At 56.4% G+C, this 25308-nt stretch overlaps 1 protein-coding gene across 1 annotated transcript; it reads right to left on the bottom strand.

Annotated features, from left to right (window-relative positions):
* Nucleotides 1-5457: 5457 nt before the first annotated feature.
* On the bottom strand, nt 5458-24439 carry FXR2 (FMR1 autosomal homolog 2). The gene is made up of 17 exons (XM_056863607.1): nt 24357-24439; nt 17073-17125; nt 14754-14847; nt 14594-14665; nt 13888-14036; nt 13466-13559; nt 12391-12507; nt 11873-12043; nt 11454-11532; nt 10838-10947; nt 9756-9842; nt 8723-8939; nt 8347-8541; nt 7058-7258; nt 6075-6170; nt 5786-5892; nt 5458-5568 (listed from the first exon to the last, which is right to left on the bottom strand). Exons 1-17 carry the CDS (start codon nt 24405-24407, stop codon nt 5458-5460), a joined length of 2004 nt encoding a protein of 667 aa, XP_056719585.1. The 5' UTR covers nt 24408-24439.
* Between the last annotated feature and the right edge of the window lie 869 nt (nt 24440-25308).

Raw genomic sequence — 25308 nt, 5'->3', positions numbered from 1 at the left:
CATTCTGAAAGTGCACCCCATTCTGGGTGCAGAAAGTGCACCCCATTCTGGGTGCAGCTGAACTCCACAATTGGATCCTTGAAGCACTACAAGCGCAGGTTGAGGGGCGGACTCTAAAAACCCAGATGCAGCTGGAGGCAGGGGGTGTGTGTCTCAAGCCAGTTCTCCTCACACAGGAGCCCAGCAATCCCTCTGATCCATTTCCCATGGCATTCACTCAGCTGACCCCCTGCCAAGCAAGCCAGGTTCTCCTCCTGCTGCCCACTAGCAGCTGCCATTCACAGGTAGGCTGCCTCTAAACATGGAGGCCCTATTCAGACACCGCAGCTAATAGTCAATTTGGATGGGACCTCTCCATAAAATCATCTGGTCAATCGCTAACAAAACCTAGTGAGCATCTTGTATTGGTGAGTTCCTCAAGCAAAGCACCTCCTTTTGCCCCATTCGCTGTATGTTCCTGAGTTACTTTCCAAAGCAAAGATTTGTAAATTACGAAACGGCTGCTAGAATTGTCCTTGCTGGGAAAGGGGGCTAAAGTGGGCCTTCAAGGGGATCTTTCTGAAAATTCTGGAGCCGAGGCAGCTGCGGCCAGTCTCCAGGGGCGGCCCCGGTTGCAGCTGCACCAAGGCTACAGTCAAGCCCACTGCCTGCCAGAGCAGCAGCACCTGCTGCGCCCCACACCTGCGGGAAGAGAAAACTCATCCCCCCGGGGCCTTCGGGCGGGCCGGGCCGCATTCCAGAGGCAGCTGGTTCTGCAGGTCCTGGCCGAGAGCCCCCCCCCCCATCAAGGCCAGGCGTCCCGGCCAGGGGGGCGAGGCCGCGCCGCCCTTGGCGCGTCTCTCCCGGGGAAGCGCCCAGAAAGCCGGAGCGGCAGGGGGGCCCGCCCAGCGCGCAGGGCACGGCAGGGCCGCGATTCCCGGCTGGGCGGGGGGCGGCGTCCCAGGGCCCCTGGAAGGGGGGGGGAGGCGGGCACGAGCCGCGGCCGCTCCCCTGCTCCTCCAGGGGCCCGGCTGGACCTCCAGCCTTCCTCCTGGCCCCGTTGCGCGCACTTCCCCGCAGGGGCCCAGGGACCCTCCCTGGGGCCAGGACTCCAATGCAGCCACCTCTGGGGCGGCCGGGCCCCCCTTTCCCTTGCAAAGGGGGGAGGAACGGAGGGAAACCGGATCTGCAAGAAGCAGGACTCTTTGCGCGCGCTCTCCCCCCCCCCCCCGGCCAGGAGCTCGGGAGTTTTACGTCCCGCTTGCAAAGCGCGGGGTCCGCTTCAGCCCCCCCATCCCCGCCTCCCTCCTCTCTCTGAGTCCACATCTAGGTAGGACGGACGGGGGGGGGCGAGCAATCGACTTTTCCCCACTGATGTGGGGGGAGGGCGCCCCGCGCAGGAGCCCCGGCCGGGGCCAGCGGCGGCGAGTTAGCGGGGCGCACCAGCTTGCCAGGCTTGGCCGGACCGCCACGAGCCCCGCCGACGGCTGGGGGGAGAAGTTTCCCAGCCAGTTGGCTGCCGGCCGCCCTCCCGCCCCCCCCCCCCGGCTCACCTGTAGGGCGCGACGCCGGTGCCGTAGGGCGGGGGCGGCTGCAGCTGGTAGCAGCATGCGGCGGCGAAGGGCGCGGCGGGCGGGCCCCAAGCGACGTTGTCGGGGGGCGCGGAGGGCGCGGGGGGCTCGACCTGGGCGGGGGGGCGCCCCCTGCGGCGGGGCCGGTACTTGTAGTCGGGGTGCTGGCGCAGGTGGGTGGCGCGGAGGCGCCTCGCCTCGTCCACGAAGGGCTGCTTCTCGGCGTCGGGGAGGCGCTTCCAGGCGGCGCCGAGGCGCTTGGAGATCTCGGCGTTGTGCATCTGCGGGTGCTCCTGCGCCACCCGCCGCCGCGCCGCCCGCGACCACACCAGGAACGCGTTCATCGGCCGCTTCACCGGCCCCACCGGCCCCGCCGCCGCCGCCTCGCCCGCCGCCCCAGCCGCCGACATCCTCCGGCGCCTCTCGCTGCCCCACGTGCGGCGCCGGCGCCTTTTATGCGGCCCGCCCGCCCCCTCCAGCCCCCGCCCCTCTCGCCACGCCCCGACGGAGCGAGAGGGCCTCTGGGCACACGCAGAGCGCCCCCTCCCCGTGCCGCACTGGCGCGCTCTCTGCTCGGCCTGCAGCACCAAGGTGCGTCTTAAAAGTCCTCCAAGTTGGCAGCCATCGCTACATCCTGGGGCAGGGAGTTCCACCGTTTTACTAACGGTTGTGTGAAGAAATACTTCCTTTTATCAGTTTTGAATCTCTCACCCTCCAGCTTCAGCAGGTGACCCCACGTTCTGCTATTATGAGAGAGGGAGAAAAGCTTCTCCTTGTCTACTCTCTCCATACAGACCTCTCTCATGTCTCCCTTTAACCGCCTCCTTTCCAAGCTAAACAGCCCTAAGCGTTTTAAGCGCTCCTCCTAGGGCAGTTGCTCTAGCCCCCTGGTCACTTGGGTTGCTCTTTTCTGCACCTTCTCAAGCTCTGCAATGTCCTTTATTTAGGAAAAGCTGGGTGGGGCCTGGCCAAGCAAAGGGAGCGGTCTTATCTGCGCTTCACTTTTCTCCCCAAAGCTTCTGCCTGAGGCCGGACTCCTCGCCTCTGCTGCAAAGAGCAAGCGGAGAGCAGCTCGCGGCGCCCGGGCCGTTCACGCCAGCCACAAGCGCAGGTTTCTTCAGAGAGAAGAATGGAGGAAAGGGGCCCTCCCCTGCTGGAGAGGTCTGAGCTGTGACAAGGTTGGTCAGGCAGGCTACTCTGCCTCCAGTGCGTAATGACAGGCAGGGTTTGGTTCAGCCCCAGAACCTATTTTGAAAACGATGGACTGCTACAAAGAGCCCCTGCCCCCAGTTCATAACCCTGTGGACCTGCACGGCACAGCTGGAGAGAGAATTCAAACAGAATTGGGGGGGGGCACTCTTGGAAAGCCACACCCACAGCGTGCAGCCACTCAGTTTGAGCCCCAGCACCTCTTCTGACAAAGGGGGTTACCACATTATGTATTCCCAGGGACGTATTAAGAGTTTGAAAACATTATAAAAAATACTGTTTGCACTTTGTTTGGCCCCTTTAGCTATGAAGACGTCTTCCAACCATTTTGTGGTGTTTTCATAACATTTTCAAGCTCTTAATACATTGCTGGGAATACATAATGAGGTAACCCCCATTGTCAAGCCCTGAAGCAAATCCCCCAGCCTCCTTCATTTCAGTGGGGGAGGGCAGGGTTTAAGAACAGCCTCTTCACCTGCGAATAGGAGCCAGGGCCTCTCCCCCTCCCTGGAACAAGTAAGTATGCATGTTGCATTTGTTATATTTCTTAACTTACTGGTATTTTTAGAATTTTAATGTAGATGCAATGTATTTTTTATGGTTTTATTACATATACGTTATTAAATTTTGTTGGCAGGGTAGAAACTGAACAAAGAAACAAACAAAATATGCGCAGGGCGCCACTTATGCTCTCCCAAAGGCTAATGGCCCATTTGCATTGTGACCCCATTCCAAGAGTCCTTGTCTGCCCCAGGGCCATGAGGAGAGCTCCCAGCAGCACCACTCAAATCGCACAGAATCTCACCCATCCTGGAGATAAGTCAAAGGGAGTGGCTCCCCCCCCCCACCACCAGGAAATGGCTGCTTACAAGACATTGGGGAAGGATTCAGAGCTGCAACAGCGTGGGGGGGGGTGTCCAGTCTCCAGCCATAGCCCTTTAACACAAAGGGCAGCCAAGGGTCAGCACCACCTCCCCCCAAAGTGGAAACGGAAACTCCTTGAGAGCCAAGCCAGTCTGAGGAGCTTCCCAGAACGCCCCTGGCCAAAGCAGTCCCCTCGCTCATTTGGGATCCTTGAAAGGCACCTGCGGGCCCGGGCCCTGCCCTTCCTTGTCTGCAAAAAGCAGGGCGCGGAGGGACCTTTCCCAGTGGCAGGCAGCCCTGACCCCTCACTGCACTCCAGCCACTGCTACCTCAGGGCCTACTGAGAGTCAGAGATGCAGACAAGAGATGGTCTGGGTCCTGACAAAGCACCGGGCCCTCCCACACACACACCGGCGCCCAGCCAATGTCACCCAAAACACTGTCCCTTTGGCACAGCTGGAAGAGCCAGAGATGCCACACCAAGCACAGAGGGCAGCGCCTCCGCCATTCCCTCTGCCCCACATCTAACCATCGTGAGGAAATGTGGCGACGGAGGTGCTGGCAGCCTGATGATAAGCCAAGGGCTGAACAGGTTTGCCTCTCCCGATCCTCCCCCTCCCCACGCAGGCCCCCGGTTGGACCCCAGCACGGCACGTTCTGCCAAGGGCACAGCCCTTTCCCTCTGGTGCAAGAGGCCCCGGCCCTTCCGCATCAGGAAAGGTGGCCCAAGCGTGCAGGAGAGACCGTCTCTGGAGGCCTGTGGCCCCGCACTGGGTAAAGGGAGACCCGGAGGGGTAGGACAGAAAGCAGCCTGACGGGCGGATTTTTTTTCAAGAGTTTGGGTTTTTTATTCTCTTTAAATACTGTACAGTGAAAAATAAATAGTCTCGACCGTCACAGATCAAACCCCCTCTTTCCCCACGCACAAACACACAAACTTCCGGCAGCTGCCACAGCAGCAAGTGCCGCCTTGCCAGCTCGTCCTCCGCCTGTCTCGTCTTCCACAGTGTTTCAAGAAAAGGAAAAAAAGACACACATCCGTGTGGCCTAGAAACCAAGTTCCACACCCTCCTTTCTACCCCACCCCGTCACAGAACCCAGTCACACCAGCAAAGTTTCAACACTGGTGGGGGGGGGAAGAGGGGGGTTCATCAGAACAGCCGTAGAACCCTCCGCGCTCGGGGGGGCCAGCTCTCCTGCCTCCCATCTGGACCTGACGGACTCCTTGCCTTCGAGTTTAAACTAGTCGAAGAGTAAAGGAACAAAAAAAACCCACAAGAGCGTTCTGCGCTAGGTTGCGTGTGTCTGCATTATCAGAAGGCACAGGTTTCTCTCCCCCTCTCCTTTCTCCAGTTTGAACAGCCGGTTATTTTTTTTCCCCTCTCATTTGTTTCAAAGCAAAAAAAACTGTAAAGTCACCAAAAACAGATGCACGGAAGTCATAAGTTTTCCTCCCCCTCTCCGTCCACGCCTCCCAGAAGGGGGGTGCCGCGCTCAGGTGGCGTCAGCAACCCCGCCTTGCCAGAGGGCAGAAAGAAAGGAAGGGAGGGGTATTCGCTGCCCTGTCTGGGTGCCACTGCTGAAGCGTCACCAGGATGTGTTAAAGAGCCGTGGAAAAAACGTTTTCCATCTTTGGCAAGCTTTTAACGAGCACAAGATAATTACCTTGGGATTGGGTTGGTTTGTGTTGGTTTTTTTTTTTAAATAATGGTTTTGTTCTTAAACAAGAGATCGGTGTGGTGTTTATTTCATTTCTCGTAAGATGCTGCAAGCAGGTGAAAAGTAAGGATTGGTTCGTTTCACTGAGGAGGGCTCGGCTGCTGAGTGGGGGCGCTTAGGACACCCCGTTCACCAGGGCAGCCCCCTCCTCATGGTCGGCGGCAGCAGCAGCAGCATGCTCCCCATTTGCCGAAGGGCCGTTGACAACCTTGCTGCTGGCCTCGCCCTGGAAGAGGAGAGACACGACACTACATTTCAGCAGGCGATTCCCCTTCCCCTCGCCACTTTAAAAAAGCAAGTTCTCGCTTCTGTTCATAGTCTTTCAAAGTCCAAGACGCTACGCTTTGCTGAAAAGTCTCCACCTGGCTTTGCCCATGTGAAGAAGGGCACAACCCTCCCTGGTCCCATCCAGAACCACGGACCCGTTTCCCTTCCCAGCTCACCTTCTGCTTGGGCGTGGCTCCCTCTTCCGATTTCTCCCGACTTTCTTTGCGCAGCGGCTGCTGACGGCTCTGAGACTCTGCTCGGGAAATGTAATCTGCTACAGTGACTGTTGGGATGGGGGAGGACAGGGCAGGAGAGACAGAAAATGGACCAGGTCATGAGCAAAGCCAAATCAAACCATAGCACAAAATGTCTGTAGAGGGGGGCTGTCTGTGGACTCCAGAAGAGAGGAACTCCAATTCCCATATCAATTAGTTGTTTTTTTTAAGTCCCAACTTTAGACAGTACCGGGTTGGCGGTCCCGGCTGATGGAGCCATCCACACGGTTGCCACGGTTACGCCGGCGTCTGCTTCGGTTGCGTCTTTGGGGCTTAGATTCTTCCTCTGGCCAAGAAAAAAGGTAGGCAAACGCTCAGGGCAGAGAAACTTGCCAAGTGGGGAAGTGCAAGGCAGGTGCGCACCCCCGGGGCCAAGACAGAGCTCTGCCAAAAGCTTTCAGAAAATCCTCAACAGAGAACAGACAGCGACCACCCTCCCCAAGCCACTGGCATTCAGACACACTGCCTCTGAATATGGAGGTTCAGGACCCATCCTCTGTACATTGGCACAACCCCCACCTCTAAAGGGCTATAAGCTATGGGCATTACCAGGCCTCCTGGCAGCAAATGCCATGAACTCTGGGGTGTCCTAAATCTTCTACTCAAACGTAGTGGTGGAAAGTGCCATCAAGTCGCAGCTGACTTATGGCGACCCCGTAAGGCTTTCAAGGCAAGAGGTGGTTTTGCCATTGCCTGCCTCTGCATGGAGAGTTCTGAGAGAGTTCCTTTGACTTTGCCATTTCCTGGCCTTCTAGCAGCCAGAACTGCACACAGATTCTAAAAGCAACCCCACATCAAGCCTCCACATTTCCCACCCCCTTTCCTAATAATCCCCAGCCAGGAGTTTGCCTTCCTTTCTTGCCACCCTGAAACTCGCTAGCCCGAGGGGGCCTCATTTCCATTGCAGGGCAGACCCCGTCTCTGCTGCCCGAGCCCGTGCTCCTGCAGGCTCAGCCTGCCCCTGATCCCAGAAGCTGCGTAGCCTTCCCTCCAGCCACCCTCTGCCTTTGAGAAGACCAACCAGGCCCGGGACAGGCAAAGGCCGCCAGGGTCGGGGCTTGACCAGGTCAATTCCTCACCCACACCGGTCTCTACCCAGAATTCCCCTCTCAGACCCACCCTTTTCCACTCTCTCTGCCTGGCCCCGCCCACGCCCTGCACTCTCCCACGTACCCACACCGTTTTCGCTGACGGACACGCTGTCTGACTCCAGGGCCCCGTCCATCATCGTGGCATCTTCATCGGTACGGCGCCGGCGGGACCGGCGCCGGCGGTTGCTGACGGGCTGCGACTCGCTGGCATCGGTGTCCGCCGTCTGGTCTGTTTCGGTGTTGTCCAGCAGGCTGTAGGGGTTGCTGTCAGGATCTTTCAAGACTGCGTGGGGAGAAGCTTGGCGTCAGCCAGCAAGCCCCACAGAATGCGGCTTCTTGCCCCACTGAGCCAGAGCATCCCTCTCTACCCAAACAGACCGCCAAGGTGCTGGTTTAGTTGACCTGCCTCGATTTTAGCATATTTCATTCCCCCTCGTGGTGTCCCATGTACCTTTACCACCTTTTCACTGCTGCCATGTAAAACTTGTGCCATTTGGATTCGCTGATTTTGTAAAAAATTCCTGCTGGTTTCACTGTGACTCTTTTCTGCTGCTTATGGGAGTCCACGGATGGCTCCTCAGCAGATTTGTCCTTGCTGTTTTTAATGATCTTTCGCTTGTTTGGACAAGAATGGCAATTATGTTATCTGAGATTTATAACCCACAGAGGGAGCTGCTAGTTGACAGTGTGAGATATAAATGTTTTCAGCACAGCAAAATAAAAAGCCAACAGTCCATATGCTGTGAGCTTAGGAAAAGGACCCCATATTGGCCTCTGGGGGGAGAGAAACATGCGAGTTAAGAACATCGGAAGAGCCCTGCTAGATCAGCGCAATGGTCCATCCAGTCCAGCATCCTGCCTCACACAGCAGCAGGCCAGCTCCTCTGCAGGGCCAACCACTGGGCACAAAAGCCGAGGCTTTCCCCTGATGCTGCCTCCTGGCACTGCTGTTCAGAGACTGACTGCCCCTGGATGTGGAGGTTCCCTTGAATCACCCTGGCCAGTAGCCATGAAGGAGGGATGAAGCGGAGACTCAGGAGCGCTCTGCAAACCTCATCCCAGTCAGCCCCACCTCAGACAGCAATGCAAGTCTGAGCAAGGGGTTTATTGGGGGGGGGGTCAGAGGAAGAACAGATTAGCTCCTCATCCCCCCCTTTAAAAACGTGGCTTTAGAGAGGTCAGGGCAAACGGTTCAGTTGCCGCTGATGAAGCTGTCCCACAGGCTCACCCCAACTGCAGCTCAGAACTGCTCTGGAGGCTCCTTGCTGTACTGAAAGGCCATCAAGGAACTGCAGCCGCCACACCCACGCAGGCACACACCCACCCCGGCGTAGCAGCAGGGTTCCCAGAAGAGAGTCTGGCCTTCCGTACCTGAGCTGATGGAGGAGTTGGCATACTTGCTGCTGCTCCCGCGGGGGACTGGAGCAGGACCTCGTCCCCGTCCCACCCCTGCTCGTCTCCGGCTGTCCTCGGGACGAGGGTCACGGTCGCCAGGCTGTGGAAACTCATAGTCCTCTCTCTTTTCCGACTCAGTCTCTGAGGCATTGGACACATCCGAGTTGGTAGCTGGGAAGAGAAAGCAAGAAAGGTGTCATTCGTCGCCCCCTCCAGCAAGAGTCATTTGCTCCCTCCCCCCCGGCTCTTTTGGGGAGAGCCCTGCTCTCAACGCAGACTCATTTCCTGGAGAAAGGGCTACTGTTGGGGCAAGCACGGAGCACGACCGTCTCCTCTGCCCTCTCAGGCTCACCGTAGCCAGAGTTGGGTCCTCTGCGCCCACGGCCGCGCCCACCATAGCTGCCCCCGTAGGTCCGCGTGCCGTGCAGCGAGGAGGAGGTGCTCTCGTCAGTCGTGTAGCCGCCCCCCCGCTCCTTGTCGGACCGGCTGGAGAGGGGCCGGAAGCCCAGGCCAATCTGGCGCAGCTGTTCGTCGATCTGCAGGCGCTCCAGGCGCAGCTGCTCCACCTCCTGGCGGGGAGGAAGGGGGGCAGGTTGAGCACAGAGCCCCAAGGGCACGACCCCTGGACGCTCCCCTCAAAGGGTGCTGGCAGGAGAAAGCACCACCGCCACACAGGGGAAGGCGGGTGGGCCAGCAGGTGGGGCCACTCAAGCCCCACAGCCCCCCCAGGGAAGGAAGAAGAAGAAGAGTCGGTTTTTATACGCTGACTTTCTCCACCACTTAAGGGAGACTCAAACCTGCTTACAATCGTCTTCCCTTCCCCTCCCCACAACAGACACCCTGTGAGGTAGGTGGGACTGAGAGAGGGTGACTGGCCCAAGGTCACCCAACTGGCTTAGAATCATAGAGTTGGAAGGGACCACCAGGATCATCTAGTCCAACCCCCTGTACAATGCAGGAAATTCTGAACTACCTCCCCCACACCCCCAGTGGTCCATACTTCATGCCCAGAAGACGGCCAAGGTGCCCTCCCTCTCATCATCTCATTGCTGACAGATGGCCATCTAGCCTCTTCTTAAAAACCTCCAGGGAAGAAGAGCTTAACACCTCACAAGGAAGCCTGCTCCACTATGTAGGAGTGGGGAAACAAATCCAGTTCACCGAATTAGCCTCCGCCGCTCATGCGGAGGAGGAGTGGGGAATCAAACTCGGTTCTCCAGATCAGACTCCCCTGCTCCAAACCACCGCTCTTAACCACTACACCACGCCGGCACCCCTCATCCTAAGTCCATCCCAGTCCAACACAGGACAGGGCTGCAGAAGAGACCAGCTTCTCAGGAAGGTGCTTGGCAGCAAAAGCAAAGACGGCACGGCTCAGGCCTCACCTGGAGGTAGGAGAGATGGTACTCCAGGAGCGCCTGCGCGTTGCTGATGTTCTCCCGCGTCCCCACAAAGATGAAAGGGACCATCCCCTGGGGAAGAAGCACAGAGACTGGCAAGGGGCACCCGACACACGGGGGGAGCTTCGCAGCCCAGCAGTTGACCGAAGAGATTCTCACGGATTCTCAAGTGAACCAGGCAAGCTGCTAACCCTACGTGCCCCAGAAGGGCCTCTGTTGGAACACAGGAACAGGATGCTGAGATACACAGAGAGAGAACAAACACATCTGCACAAGCACGCTGGCAGAGGGAAGGGAGGAGCTGCAGCTGACCACCTCAGCCCTCGACAGAGGTTCCAATCCCTGCTCTGCAGCTCAATGGGAGACCCTGGCCCAGTCACTCAGAGGGGCGGAGAGCTCAAGGCTCTGAGTTCCTCAGACAGGAGGAGTGGAAGGGGACAAAATGTGGCAAACAAACACTTTTTTAACAGCTGAACCATCAACCTCAGTTGGGCAATAAGTTCAGGACAGACAAAAAGAAATACTGATTTACTCTATGAGTAATTACAAGCATATATAGCTGCTCTTAAAGGGGCTTAGACAAATTCATGGAGGAGGAGTCATGGTGACCATAGGAAGCCTCCATATCCAGAAGCAGTCAACCTCTGAATCCCAGTGCCAGGAGGCAACATCAGGGGAAGGCCTCAGCCTCTATGCCTTGCTATTGGCCCTCCAGAGCAACTGGTTGGCCGCTCTGCGAGACGGGATGCTGGACTGGATGGACTTCACTGGTGGTCTTCTGATGTTCTCAGGCAATCTTGGAACTCTCTCACACGGGAAAAAAGTATCCTCTGTGTAACTGTCTGTAGCTATGGGCAAGGGGGCATTCTTGGACAGAGGGCTCTCTGGACACCAAAGTCTGAGTTGCGGAGTCTTGCCCAGCGTCTCTCTCACACTGCTTTGCCTGGGGACCAAAGCAGAATGCGTCCACCAGCCAGGAAGGAGAGAAGGGGACAAGTAGGCAGAGGGCCACAGATTCGGGGCAGAGAAAAGCCAGAGGCCCCCCTGGGCTCTCCCGCCCCGTTTACCTCCTCCCTGGGGTTCTTCTTGTCGTTGTCACCTTCCACCCGCACCCGAACAACACCCGACTTGTCCACGATCTCCTGGATGACTTTACCATTCTTGCCTATCACTTTCCCTGCAGCAAAAAGCAAAAGAGGGCAGGTGTGACAAAAGGTACAATCACACAGGATCTGTTGAGGTCAAGATTGGGCGACTGCTGGCCACTTGCACGGCTGCCATGGAAACTGGAGGCCCCTCCTAACTTGCCAAAAGGTCAGCTGCCTACTGCTGGGGAGGGGCACGCAAAGCAAGAGACCGTAGGAGGACAAGGACAGGGGCGCAGGGAAGCTTGAGGGAAAGTGTCACATCCCGTGACAGTTAGCAGCCTTTGTGCCGCCATCTCGGCTTCACATCCTTATGCTCCGCCCTTCAGTCTCACACAGTCCTCAGCACGGCTGGAAGCTGCCCTGAAGACTAGCTCGGCCTCTCTCCTGAGCCCCCCTCTATGCCCACTGTGCCCTCCATCCGGTATCTTCCCAGCTGCACGCACGACCCAGATCGGGGCTTTTCACTTCCACTAGGAGGCTGAGATACCTCAGCACACATGTCCTGGGAAGGGAGCTGGGAAACTGTTGCACTCACCCACAAGGTTCCGGGGGACTTGGACAGAGTCTTCGGAGAACTCCAGGAAGCTCCTGGCCTGTTTGCAGGCTTCTGGGGTCTACAGAGGAGAAGAACGGCAAGGGATGGCAGGCAGATAAACATTCAACCGCTGGCTCAGGAGGCGCTAAATAGCCCAACTTGCCCAGAGGTCCTCCCGGGCAGAGTGGGGCTGGACAGGTCTGGCTCCTTCCAGGGCACTGCTCCTGCTCCCTTTCGAGTCTCTCACCTCTGGATCCTTTCAGGTCCAAGAGATTTGCATCTTTCTGCTCCAGCTTTCTGCTTTCAGCCCAGTCCCACAGGAAGGCTGGCTCCACTCATAATACCCCCCCTTAGAACCCAGGCTTCGCACACCCTCCCCACATAAAAGCAGTCCCACTGGATTACCCCCGGCCCCTCACCTCCCCATAGATGCGGAAGGTGCAGGTCTCCTCGTCCAACTCGATGGCAGTGACACCCAGCACTTTGCGGGCCTGCTGAATGTTGGCCCCGTGGGTGCCGATGGCCAGGCCCATCAGATCCTCTCGCACCGTGAACTCCTCCTGGAACGCCGAGGCCAGCTGCTTGCTTGTCTGTGGGAAGAGGCAGACACAATGTGAACAGGGTGCCCCCCACAAACTACCAAGCCCCGTCTGTTGGAAAAAAACGACTGCCAGAGCCTCAGGAGCAGCCATCAGCCTTGCTCCTCCCCACCCCCAGGTGGCCAATGTGGGGGGTGAGCTGTCCATGCCTGAAGGCAAATGCACTTGTTGAGGGGTGAGGCGGCCATGTGGCACTGGCTGTCTGAACCAGGATTTTAGGGACAGATGCACAGCCCTCCAGGTCTATCTTGGGAGACCTGCGCCCCTGCTCTTCAAAGTGTTTTAACTCTCTTCCGCTCCCCTCCCCACCGCTGCACTGTGAGGGGGCTCCCTCGTACCTCCAAGTGTTTGTTGGCTTCCTCGTTCCGTGACATCAGCATCAGCTTGGTCCGGATGCTGCGTAGGTGCATGTCCCCCAGCAGAGACGCCCTCTTGACGGTGGATTCGTTGGTGGACTGTGGAGAAAGGAAAAGCATCAGGAAACCAGCAGAGAAGACACAGAACATCCTGCGTATTCTCAAACGGTGGGTCATGACTCTCCAGCAAGCAGGTTACAAAAAGAGGGGAGAAGAAGAGGCCCTGCTTTTACCTCTGCATAATGTGATAAAAGCCATGACAGACAGTCTGCTGCTCAGCAATGCTATACATTTATGTATGAAAAATCCCCAGAATATAAACTTATTCAGCATAATGTGGCATTTCTGCATTTCCCTTGAGGTGGGGTATGTGGCGAGGAGCTACTTTGAAAGCAGGTCCTGAGTAGTACAGAGGGGCAAGGCCCACCACACTCCTCCACAGTCTGATGCCTGAGCCTGGCGGAGTCGATCAGTAGCGACCAGGCCCCAGGGAAGGGAGCCAGCAAGGCCCCAACTCCAACCCCGACTCAAAGCACACAGGGAGATGAAAAGGCTTGCCAGGCAGGAGGTCATTAAGCCCAAGTAGTCGCCATCCAAATGGACAGACTGAGGATGCCCTGTGTCTGTTTTCTGCCTGGTTTAACCAGGCTGCTCATTTATACCAAAATAAATTAACTCATTGGAAATAGTAAACAAAGATCCTGGAGGGAACAGCTGCTCTCAACAGTGAGTGCGCCTCCAGGAAGCAACGAGCGCCATCCTTCCTTCTGTGGAAAGGAAGCACAGCGCAAAATGAAATGCCCCGCCCGAGAAATTCGGAGATTTCAAAAAAAGTTGTGTTGAAAGTTCAATTGCCATGTACAGTCTGGACACTAGAGGGCAGTGAAGAGCTGGCCCTCCCAAGCACAAGGGACAACCAGGGAGGGAGCAGCCCCGCCCCCCCAAGCCTGGCAGAACTTTTCCAGCTGAAACTTCAGTTGAGACCATTTGGCTGGGACTGCCCCCCCTCACCTGCCCCCCACCCCACAATCTCCCCAGAAAAGGTAACGGTTCTTACAAGAATGACTAGTTCACTGCTGGTGGAGCTGAGGAAGATGCAGTTTGCGCCCACGGCCTTCTTGAATTCTTTATGTACATTTTCATTTGAGCACCTGTTAAGGAACAACGGATTCAAGCCATTTCGGGATGCCTCAACCACCAGTGGCATCTGTTAAAGGTTTGAAGCCAATTTGAGAAGGGGCTGATGCGGCCCATGGCAGCTGGGTGTCCTCCCCCCACAAAAAAAAGATCAGGACCCTTCCTCCCCTGCCCACAGGCACCACGTTGGGGAAGTCTGCTCTAGAGAGTAGCTTAACTGATGGGCAGGCTCAGAGGATGGCAGGCCCCTGCCTTGATTCCAACTGTAAATCAGGTGGAATTAGCAGGCAATTCCCGCACCACACGCATAAAACCAGAACCGTAATGTCTGCTGATGCTCACGCTTCCTTGAGGTCCTCTGGTACTGCGATGGTAAATTTGAAAAAGCTGCCTTTCGTGGCTACTTTGCTGGGGTTGACTGGCCGCAGCCTCTCCAGTGTGACGATCTCATTGTAGATGGCGTCGCAAGCAGCATATTCTATGACGTAAAACTACAAGAGAAAGCATGATGAAGAAGGCTATGATGACAAGCAGAGGAGGAAAAAGCAGGAGGGGGGAGCAGAAGCCCAAGGGCATCTGCGGGATGCAGATTCTGCTCCCCATGCTGCACTCACAAAGGCAAAATCCATGAAGAATTATGTGGTCGGGGCCAGAGACCAACCTCCTCCAGGGCCAGATTCCCCTCTTCCTCCACCCTGTACACTGGACAGTGCAGAATTCTGCCTGAGAGGGCTCGGTTTCTACTAGGTAAGTTTGCTATGGGGGAACCTTCAGAGTAGTTCCAGTGGGCGGCTGGGCTTGCTTGAGCCATCCATAGCGCTACGCTTGGCTGCTGCAGGATCCCACCTGTTACCTCTCCTTGCCTGCACCTGCCCTCCCCAGCCTGGGGAGCATCCCTGCCCTGTGTGAACAGTGTCCAGAGAGACCAGGGTGCCACACTTTGTCCACAGAGGGGCCACACTCTGGTTAAGAGAGGAGGAATGCATGTGGGCATCCTATTGCACGAGCCAGGGGAGATGTGGGGGTGGGGGTCACGCCCAAGACTCACGTCTCCTTTCATCATGCGGACTCTGGCCAGCCACCAGCCACACGGCTCGTGCTCATTGGCTCGGGAATAAACCTGCACAAAGAGAGAAAGAGAGCGCAGTCAGTTATGGCCAGCCCCACAGCTCCTCCACCTCCCACCCCCCAAGGCAGACCTCGCTCACCTCCACCTCATCCCCTTCTGAAATCTCTTTGCTGTACTCCACTGGTGGGGGCAGCCGCACATCGCCAAAGGGGATCTGCCTTTCGGGCTGCCAGCTGGGAGGAGGGGCAGAGTGTTACTTCAAATAATAATGAATCACAGAGTCACAGAGCTGGCCAGTCAGGCCACCTCGTCCCACCCCACCCCCACTCAATGCAGGATCAGCCCTAGAGCATCCCTGGCAAGTGTTCCTCCAGCTGCTGCTTGAAGACTGCCAGTGAGGGGGAGACCCAGTAAGCACATGCACCAGTACCGATTTTTAGCTGGCCACGGTCACGTGAATCTGCTTTTTACTGAGGCAGTTTGTCTGTTTAGCTCGGCTTTGCCCCCTCCGCCTGGCAGCCGCCCTGCAGGGTGAGGGACAGAGAAAGGTCTTTCCCAACACCGGATGCCCTTTATCTGAAATGCTGGGAATTCTCCCTGGGATCTTCGGCACAGGTACGCAGGGGCTCCTGCAGGCAGTTAGGGCTCCGTTCTCAGTCAGCTTTAGTCACTAGACGGAAGCTGCCACAGTTATCCCTTTCAGAGGGAAAAAACTATTTACCAACTCTGAATACAAACTGAAAAGAAACCCCCTCCCACCCCCCAGACACACTTGGCACAGGGAAAGAAAAGGCAGTTTAACAGCCTGTGTCTGAACTTGCTCTGAGCAGCGTAAAAATAATAATTGTCATTTGCGATTGACGTGATAGTGGACTGAAAGATCCCATTCAACAGATGACCCCTCATCACCTGAGCCTGAGTTCTTCAAGAACAGCAGGGTCTGGGAGGCATCTGCCGTTATCGAGAGGCAGGACAAGGCATCCCGTGCAAGGAAATTGAAGCCAGCCCCTCTCCTCAGAGAGAGACCAGGAGGATGGCTGGGGAAACCAGACAAGGAACAGAGGATTCCCAGCGTTCAACAGAACCCCGTGGGCCATCTGGCTGGAGTCCTGGCTCTCGCTGACCAGAGGGCGGCTCAGGGAACTGGCCAGGGTGCTGCAAGACAGCCTCAAGGGCAGCCAGCATGCCCTTTCCCTGGGCAGAGCGCAGGCTTGGGAGAGAGGAGGATGCTAGCACAGCCAGCGCCTGCTTGGGCCAGGGAGTGGGCCCATGCACAGATTCAGTCAGCGACAGGCTTGGCTGCCCCCAAAACGCTGGGGCCACAGAACAGCGGTTCGGCTGCACTGGCTGGAGGCTAGGACAGCTTCACTTCCACAGCTTCTACCCCCCACCCCCCCGCCAGCCAGAGCATCCCCTCCATGTCAGCTGCTGAAGAATGACCTTTCCAAGCAGCTTGTTTTAAAAAAATCTGACTTGTCGATTCAGGATTTTGAGCCAGGTCACTCCCCCCACATAAGCAACATTTAAAAAATGCTACTCACAAGTGCCAAGATATTTGCTGTGAGGGAAGGCTGAGGTACACCCCTAACTACTGGGGTACCATGCACTTTGACATATCCCTCCCTCCCCCCTCCCCGGGGTTGTATGATTCCTGCAGGGGAGAGGGAGAGCAGGGGCTAGGAAAGCCGTTAGACACAGCCCCTGCTAAGACTGCTGGCAGGGAGCTATTCCCCCACCCCCTTGCCCCCACCCCAAGATATGTCTAATAAAAGGAAGAATAAGGAAAAGCCTTTTAACCAGGACATTCTAGTTGGGCTCAAAGCAGCCAAACCAAGAAAATCTGCAGGTACATGTGGAAGTTGTTCCTGCTACAGAACATTCGAACAGTCAGCAGAAAGTTTACAGTGAGCCAAACCCAGACCCATCTTGAACTGGCCACAGCAACAAATCAGGCTCAGCGGCCCAGTTTGGATCAACACCCCCACTGGTGAATCAAGCCCTGCAGCTACAGACATGAAGGAGGCGGCTGAAGGTGGTCACCTGGGGGGGGGCCTCGAGCCGGAGGGAGCAGCCAGACCCAGCCGGGGAACAGCCAGCATCCTGCTCGAGAGGAAGGGGGTCTTCTAGTGGCAGCAGATGCTGCAAGGTGTGACTTCCCCAAAAGAAGCCCGGAGCCCTCACAGCCTGGCTCCCCTTTCACCCAACTACTACATCGCTCAGGCAAAAGTTATGAATATGAAACTAGACTGGAAAACAGAAGCCAGGGAACTGGCAGACAGCTAACTCCTCTGGGGCTCAAAGCTCTCCACATTCACAGGCGCCAGCCTCTGTGTTCAAAGGGCCAGTCTCCAACCGAAGAGGCTGCAGGCTCTCCATATGTCGGGTAACTTCCGAGATGAGATTTCCTACCACACTCTGGGAATTTGTGGGAGTTTAAGTGTGTGGGGGGGGTACTCACTTGTTCTCGAAGGATATCGTGACTGAATCTTCATGAACATCTTTAACAAAACCCTGCAGGGGAAGAGACAGACAACAGCCACCACGTTAACATCATGGGCGGCCACCGGCCAAAGCACCGCCTGAGGCCAATGACAAAACAAAGCTATTGCACCACTGGAAGAGGAGGCACCCAGCAGCACGGTGGAGGACCGACCCCCCAGCAAAGCCAGGAGTGACAGGCACCTGTGTGTGATGGGGGCAGGGCAGGCACGACAAGACTGGAACATTCGGAAGTGCCTTGGAGGCCCTGGCCCTTAAGTTCCATCACCTGAAGCCTCAAAGCATAAGACATCCTCTGCCACAAGGGGACCAGAAACACTCAGTGGCAGGGGATAATTCCTTAGGACACAGTGCCCGTTCCAAAGAGCGGTCCTTCATTACCTCAGGTGAAGGTTTCTAGAAAGACCCACCCCCTTCTCACACGTGCCATGTCTTATTTGCCTTTTCAATTGTACTCCCTGCCAGACTACCCAACCAGAGCAGCTATTCGCACTCCGGTCTTCTGTCCACAAGGTCCCTCGGGGCACCTGCCGGGCGCATCCCAAGAGGCCTCCTTCGGAAGCAGTCTGCTCAGGGCCAGCCTTGATCTGCTCCTGTGGCAGAGCGGCATCAGCCACCTCCTCCAGCATCACCCTGCCCAGCGCAGTTCCAGATGGAGGCAACACCGGGCTCCTTGTGCAGCTTGCCAGGGCCAGGCGCTCAAACAAGGCTGGATCCCGGCTTCCCCCTCATCACCCCGCCCCAACAGCCTGTTCCACGCTCTTCCTTTGACCTGCAGGTTTCCAGACAAGAGCCAGAGCTCTGGCTAGTTCACAGTGTAGCGCTTGAGAGAAATGCAAGGGGCCCATGCGCCTCACCAGGAACAACTACCAGGACCAAAACAGAGACCAGGGAATAACCCATTAGAAACTGCAGTAAGGATCAGCTTGGGGAATCAATACTCATGAGTTCAGGTAACGCTTGAGAGTGTTTTGTGGGCATGTGTGGAAGGGGATTCAGCGCTCTTTGATGCAAGCAAGCCCTGCGTGGATTAATTAACTGCACTGTCACCCCCTTACTCAACAGATGAAGGGCTGCACAGCCCATGTGTCTATGGGACACCCTTTCCTGGCCACATTCTTGGCTGGAAAGAGCCACCCCTCCCCCTTCACAGAACTGCCGGAACTGGACATTCAGTCAGTGGCACTGCCAGGGGAAGAGGGCAGCTGCAGGGTGACCCACCCTGGAGGGAGGGGGGAGGAAAAGGCTGGAAGACACAAACGTGTCCTGTGTTCAGAACGTGACAAATCCAGGCAAGAATGTCCTGCATGTCCAGAAGTGGTGCCAAGAGGAACAGCTGCTCCTGGGGGAAGGGGCCTCCCTAGCCAGCTGCCCACCGCAACAAGGGTTCCCTCTTGGGCCCGGCCCCTTTCTACCATGAGTGGGCTCTCAAAAGCAGCACCAGCATCTGGCAAAGGAGGGAAGACCAGGGGGCTAATACCACCATCCCCTGGGTCAGAAGGAGCTCCCTGCGGCTGGAGGGACAGTGGCTGCCTACCCCCCCTCCCACAACACCTGTGACCACATGGAAACAAGGGGAACACATGAAGCTGCCTTCTACTGAATCAGACCCTTGGTCCATCAGAGTCAGTATTGTCTACTCAGATTGGCAGCGGCTCTCCAGGGTCTCAGGCAGAGAGAGGTCTTTCACATCACCTACTTTCCTAGTCCCTTTAACTGGAGATGCCAGGGATTGAACCTGGGACCTTCTGCATGCCGAGCAGATGCTCTACCACTGAGCCACGGCCCTTCCCAAGCTTTACCACTGAGTTTTCCCAAGCGCCACTCTGGGGAGGTTTGCACGGCCTGAGCACTCTCTGCCACAGCCTGAATTTTGCCTCCAGCTCTGCCAACCAAATCAGAGCACGCAGGCCTCAACTCCCTCTCTTATCTTCTACAAAGGTTACGAGCCATGTTGTGTGCTGCAAAAAGCCGGACTCTGCCCCACACTCACCACTCAGAAACGGATTGTGCATTCAGTGAACGCTGCAGCAGTTCAGAGGGTGGCAGAGAAGCACCACCCTGCAAGGCCCCCGCAACTGCGCGTAATACGAGTGGTATCAAAGACCCTGGAAGCTCTGCCAACAACTTCTGCCCGCCAGCCCTCTTCCGTTGCCCACAGGGCTGGAAGCCTCCTCCTTTTAAGCGCTGCTGTGCCTGAGGCTATATGTGTCTCTGGGCTAGGCGGCAAGAGCGTCTCATTTATCATTCATTCAGCATGGACAAGATCAGCCCTTCTTCTTCGGGCTGCTCGGCCAGCACACAGGGACATTTATATCTCCCAGTTCCCCACCTCGAGGCTGCCCTACCTGCCCCCCTGGCTTCTACTGCCTGCGCTAAAATAAAACTGCTGTGTGTGATCTTTGCTGTGCTAAGAACTTCAAGGCCAGCTCCAATTCATTTGCAGCCCCACAGGTGCGGGACCCAGGAATCCAAAACTGATCGCTTACCTCTGAGTGCATCACAATACCAAACAGCTCCCGTTAGGCCTTATATAATATATAAAGCTTTAATAAAAACACACAAATAATATCATTCCAATACCACCAGTGGGGAGTGGGCATTCACTGCTCTGCCTAAGCACATGGAGAGCAAAACATTTCTAGCTGCTGAGTATTCTAAGCCCCATCCAGGCTGGCCACTGCTTGAGACGTGCTCCAGACTGAGCACAATGGTTGCCACACACAGTTTGTATGATGCTGACTGGGACCTGGGCTCTAATCCTCAATTTGCCATGAAGCTCACTAGGAGACCTCAATCCAATCCCTTTTTCATGCTAAGCTAATTCACAAGGCTGTGAAAAACAAAGTATGGGAATGGAGGTAACCAACTATCCCTCCCCAAGCTCCATGAAGGAAAACTGGGATAAAAATGTCAAGCTTCATAATAATCAGGCACCCCCACTCACACGGCCAGTTGCTACTAGCGCTACAGACTCCTGCAAGACCAAACCAATCACCTGACTCCTTTGCCTCATGCAGAGTTGGCACTCTTCTAGTTTACTCCCTGGGAAGCACAGATGTGACCAACTAAAGGGGGAACCACCCCACCCTGGAGCTATGCCCTGCCATTCCAAAAGAGACTGCTTGTGGAACTCAGAAGCCTAGAACTTTGACTGTGGAACCCATTTATCTTTCTCTGTTAAGAATTTTTTAAAAATCCAAGAGATCTTTGAGAGGGCTCAAGAAAACACAAAAAGAATAGATCAATGGCTGATACAGAGGAGGCCAGTGATGGTAACAAAGCAGGTAGAGAATGGCGCAGAGCTCTAAAGAGGCAGCCATAGAGATTCAATTTGGGCAAAGTAAAGTGGATTGTTCCACCTGTACGTTCGCACATTCCTCCTCTTGGATACGGCTACAGACCCAACACCTCTCTCACATACTCAGGCAAGCTCACGGCTGAAGGAGAGAAGCACGACCCCTTTCACCCCAACCTATTTCCCCGCAAGTTCTCTGGGGCAGACACACCAAGAGCAGCAGACTCTGAATCAGCTGCACTCCAAGGCAAGTGAAAGGAGACGGTGTGGAGACAAGGAGCCCAAGGGGAGGGTTTAGGGAGCAGGGAATCCTCAGTGTGGGGGGTGGGAGAGGGAGAGAGCTCTACAAGGATATGGGCCACACAGCTGTACAAGTTAACAGACCTGGGAAAATCTGAAGGTCCATCACTGGTGCCTACAGAACTAGGTATGTGGGGCTTTCCCCCCAGCATAAGATTGCAAATCATTGTTCCTCTCTGCCTTCATTACTCAGGCTTACTCTTTGGAGGACTCACAATGTGTGTGGAGGAGGGTCTCTGTTGGTAACACAGCTGTATGGCAGGAGGGGTTATAACTTTAAGCACAGCTTCACAGGGTAGCTCAATTTGAGTCCAGGGGCACCTCAGAGACCAGCAAGATTTTTGGGGTATATAAGCTTTTCAAGAGTCAAAGCTTCGTATTTGACTAAAGGAGCTTTGACTCTCAAAAGCTCATATACCCTGAAATTCTCGCTGGTCTCTAAGGTGCAGCCAGACTCTAATCTAGAAGTTTAAGCATAAATTACTTGTTAAGAAGACGGTGAAGATGCCACACAGCACACGGCATACAAACAGGCCGAAAATAACTTGCTCTATGCTAGGAGCCAAGATTAGCCTTCAGAGGTTCCTGTCCCTTTGATTCATGGCCATTCTCATGGAAGGTGCTGGCTGGTGTGGCTCCGTTCTGAGGAGGGAGGTCTAAAATTAGCCATCAAAAACAATACCCTGCACCCCCACCTCGAGACTCAGGTCAGGTTACCATAATCCCCAGTGAGCCATCTCTTCTCACTGACAGACACTTGTCTGCAACAGCACAACAGAGGAAGTTTAGGAACCCAGCCCTTCCATATACAACCCACCCACAGTTTACAGAATTCAGAATCTTGCATGCCCTTGGTATCCCTTCTGAAATGTGCACACCCCAAGGCATCTGGGGCAGCCGCTTTCCCCACTGTTCTCTTAATAACAACCACGAACAAAGCGTGATCCTTCCTGCTATGCTGAGGGGCATTCCTGACGGATGACGGGCAACTCAGAATGGTCCTCCATTCCTGTCCTCCTGCCAGGATGCCAAGGGGGAGGGGGGGAATCCGCAATGTACGAACTGTAAAGCAGGAGCTGCCCAGTCAATCAGATGGAGTGGCTTTAAGGATCTTTGTTGTCAGGAGCGTTGATGGAGACACCAAAATGTTATCTATGAAAACAAGGTCTTGCCACAACTAAGAATGGAGAAGGAAAGGGCTGTTGTGTCACAACTGACTTATGGCAACCCCGTAGGGTTTTCAAGGAAGGAGATGTTCAGAGGGGGTTTGCCATTGTCTGCCTCTGCGTAGCAACACTGGATATCCTTGGTGGTCTCCCATCAAAATACTATCCAGGGCCAACCCTGCTTAGCAGCAGAGATTGGGCCAGCCTGGGCCACAACTAAGAATAAGCTCTCTGAATGGGACATCAATTGAGAGATTGTGCATTCAACACAGCAGGAAGTAACAAACCAGGGAATCGGGTTCAAATCTCAGCTCAACTCAGACCTCGTTGGGCAGGTCTGTGTAATCTGACGGACAGCCCCTCGGAAGCGAATGCATCCCTCAAACTGACAAGGTATGTTGTGCTAACAAGGACAACACACTGGCGCTGAAGGAAAGTCACCACTCCGCTTGCCTCATAACACAGTTGCATACACACACACAAAGCACAGGACCACCTAGTCCAGTATTGTTGACTGAACAGCGGCATCTTTCCAAAGCCTCAGGAAGAGTTCTTTACTAGCTCTGCTACCTGAGAGCTTTGCAGGTATTCAGTCTGGAACCTGTATGAAGCACGGCCATCCCAAAGCGAGCCCATTACTACTCCAAGGGGAGAAAGAATGTGTGTGTGGGGGGGTTGTTACCATGAGGGATGTGGTTTGAGAAGACTTTGGGGTTTCAATCCTTATTTGTGCCATTAAGTTCCCTGGGTGATTCTGAGCTGGACATTTACCCTCAGCCTAACTTGCCTCCCAGGGTGGTGGCGAGGAAAGAATGGGATCACCCTATCCTACATTAACCCAAGGTCATCTGGGGAAGAGTGGAGTATACACCTGAGGGTACAGCCTAGCACCACCTGTCAAGCACAACCTTTTCTTACGAGGCGGAATCTGCAAAGTTTCTGCCTTCATGCCTCAGGAGGGCAACTCAGATGGAAGCACTTAAGAACAGCGCTGCTCCCTTCGGAATACACAGACCGCCCCGCTGGGCTGGAGCTGCACTAGGGAAAAAGAGCCAGGCGGCAGAAGGAGCATGTGCCCACGCCAATCAAGGAGCAAACAGATACGGTTACAGGGCCTTGCATCCTTAACTCATTTCCTTACACAATAAAGGAACACTAAACTCGACTGCACCGTGATATATTTATCTCCACCTGCTGGGTGGCTGCTGAGTAATGGAGCTCATCACATTCTGAAGTGCTTCATTTCTGGGAGGAGGCCTTACCAGGAAAGGCAGGTTTCAGAATGCAAGGCTTGGGAGGTGGGGGGAGAGATGAAGACAACTTCAGATTAAAAACGATACAGGTATCTTCAGATAAGGGAAGAAGGACCTTAATTCAAATAATGAGCTTCCGTGTATCTGATCACCTTGCCAATTAGGCTCTAGGAAGGAGAGAAGGGCCTAGTCCCTACAAAGGCATAGCACAACCATCGCCTTGACCTATTGAAACATACTAAGAGGGAGGTGGACCAGTGCGCTCTACTCCCTCCGATGCACGGCACCTTGACTCATCACCCAGGTCTAGCCCCCACATGAGAAGATCTACTAAACCAGGGGACTTCCCCTCCCCATTTCTCTTACGGTCCACTCTTCCCGCTAACCCAGGTTCCTTCCTCTCTGGGCAACTTCTCCACCTGCTTAGAGATTTAAAAGATATTTTATCATCCATCAGTGCTGGAGAGAACAGATTCGAGAGGGAAGTCCTCACGTGCACAACACACCCAACCATCTCAGGCCTAGACGATCCTCACTCGGCTGCCAGGGGTGACCCTTCCTTCAGCCCCCTCCCAGCGCAGCCCACCAAGAGCCTCTGAAGATCACCAGGGGATGGGCCGTGGCTCAGGCAGAGCATCTGCTTGGCATGCAGAAGGTCCCAGGTTCAATCCCTGGCATCTCCAGTTAAAGGGACTAGGCCAGTAGGTGATGTGAAAGACCTCTCTCTGCCCGAGACCCTGGAGAGCCGCTGCCTGTCTGAGCAGACAATACTGACTTTGATGGACCAAAGGTCTGATTCAGTAGAAGGCAGCTTCATGAGTTCACGCCCCCCCCCTCCACCACCAGGACTAAAGCGGCTCCCAAACACCCCTCCCGGCTCACCTCTAACCTGTCAAGCCAGGGACCCCCCCCCCCAGTCAGCAGCCCGATTCGTACCGCTGGCCAGGGGCTGAAAGTGCCGGCCCCCTCCCGCCCCCGGCCCGGGAAGCCCCCCAGGCGTCCGCCGCCGCCCCCCGGGGGCTGGAGCCGGGCGAGGGGCGACCTCGGACCCCCCTCCCCGCGCGGCCCCCGCCGGGCAACAGAGATGGGACGTCCCGACACCCCCCCCACCCCCACTACACACACGCCCGGGCGCCTGGGCCTGGAGGCTGAACCCCCCCCTCCCGCGGTCCCCCAGGCAACCCGCCGGCCCCGCCCACCCGGTCGCCATGGCAACCCCCGTTCACCTTGTAGAAGGCCCCGTTGGAGCCCCGCACTTCCACGGGCAGCCCCTCCATGGGCCCCGCGGCGGCCGAGTGGGCGGCGGCAGGGGGGGACGAGGAGGGGGAGGGGGGGACCGGGGGGGACGAGGCGGCCGCCGCCACCGCGGGCGGGGGAGAGCCGCCGCCGCCGCCACCGCTCCGCGCGGGTGTCGCCGCCGCCGCCGCCGCCGGGGGGGGGATGGGGGCGGGGCGGGGCGCGGCCTCCTCGGGCTCCGGCTCCGCCACCGTGACCAGCCCAGCCGCGGCCTGGCGCGGCCCGGCCCACTCCGCTCGCCTGGCGCGCTCCTTCCCGGCTTCCCCCACCCGCGGCCGGCGCCAGGAGACCTCCCCTCACAGAGCGCGCGCGCGCGCACGCACCCCCGCCCGCTCGCCCGCTCGCTCGCGGCCGTGCGTGCCTGGCGTGCGCGCGCGCTGCGCAGGGGAGGGGCGGGGCCTCCGGACAGCGCGCGGAGCCGCCCCCTTCGCCCCGGCCCCGGCCAATCACCGGGCGGGCTGGCGCCAGAGGCTCAGCGCGATTGGAGGGGAGGAAACTCCCTCCTGCCCCGACCCCCCCTTCGCTTCTCTCCTCCCTTCCCGACAACCAATGGGAAGACAAAGACGGCTTTCTCACCTAGCCAATGGCAGCTCGTCTTCCTTCACCAACCCGAAGCCGAGGCTGCGGAGCGCTCCCGCCTCTCTCTGACCAATCATGGGGGCGCTCTGGCTTCTGGCAACCAATCCCGAGGCCGCAGTGTCGCCCCCCCCCATAACGCAGACCCTCTCTGACATCTTTGAAAGGGTTGGGGGGACCGGAAGCCCCCTTCCATTGCCCCTCTTCTGGGAGTGTTTCAGGCGTGGGCGTTAAACAAATAAAAGTTTCACATCTATATTTGTAGTTGTGATGTCACGGCATTACCGTGTAATTCCCAGTGTAACT

The sequence above is a fragment of the Euleptes europaea genome, chromosome 18, assembly GCF_029931775.1.
Source record: "Euleptes europaea isolate rEulEur1 chromosome 18, rEulEur1.hap1, whole genome shotgun sequence".
Classification (NCBI taxonomy): domain Eukaryota; kingdom Metazoa; phylum Chordata; class Lepidosauria; order Squamata; family Sphaerodactylidae; genus Euleptes; species Euleptes europaea.
Note: the sequence above shows the minus strand (reverse complement) of the source record. Positions and strands in the feature narration are given on the sequence as shown.

Coding starts and splice junctions, on each gene's coding strand:
- FXR2 (XM_056863607.1), bottom strand. CDS start 24,407: ATGGAGGGGCTGCCCGTGGAAGTGCGGGGCTCCAACGGGGCCTTCTAC. Junction 8,940..9,755: donor ACCATCTCTCCTACCTCCAG/GTGAGGCCTGAG, acceptor CCTCCCCGCCAG/GAGGTGGAGCAGCTGCGCCT. Junction 7,259..8,346: donor CAACTCCTCCATCAGCTCAG/GTACGGAAGGCC, acceptor CTCCCCACGCAG/TCTTGAAAGATCCTGACAGC.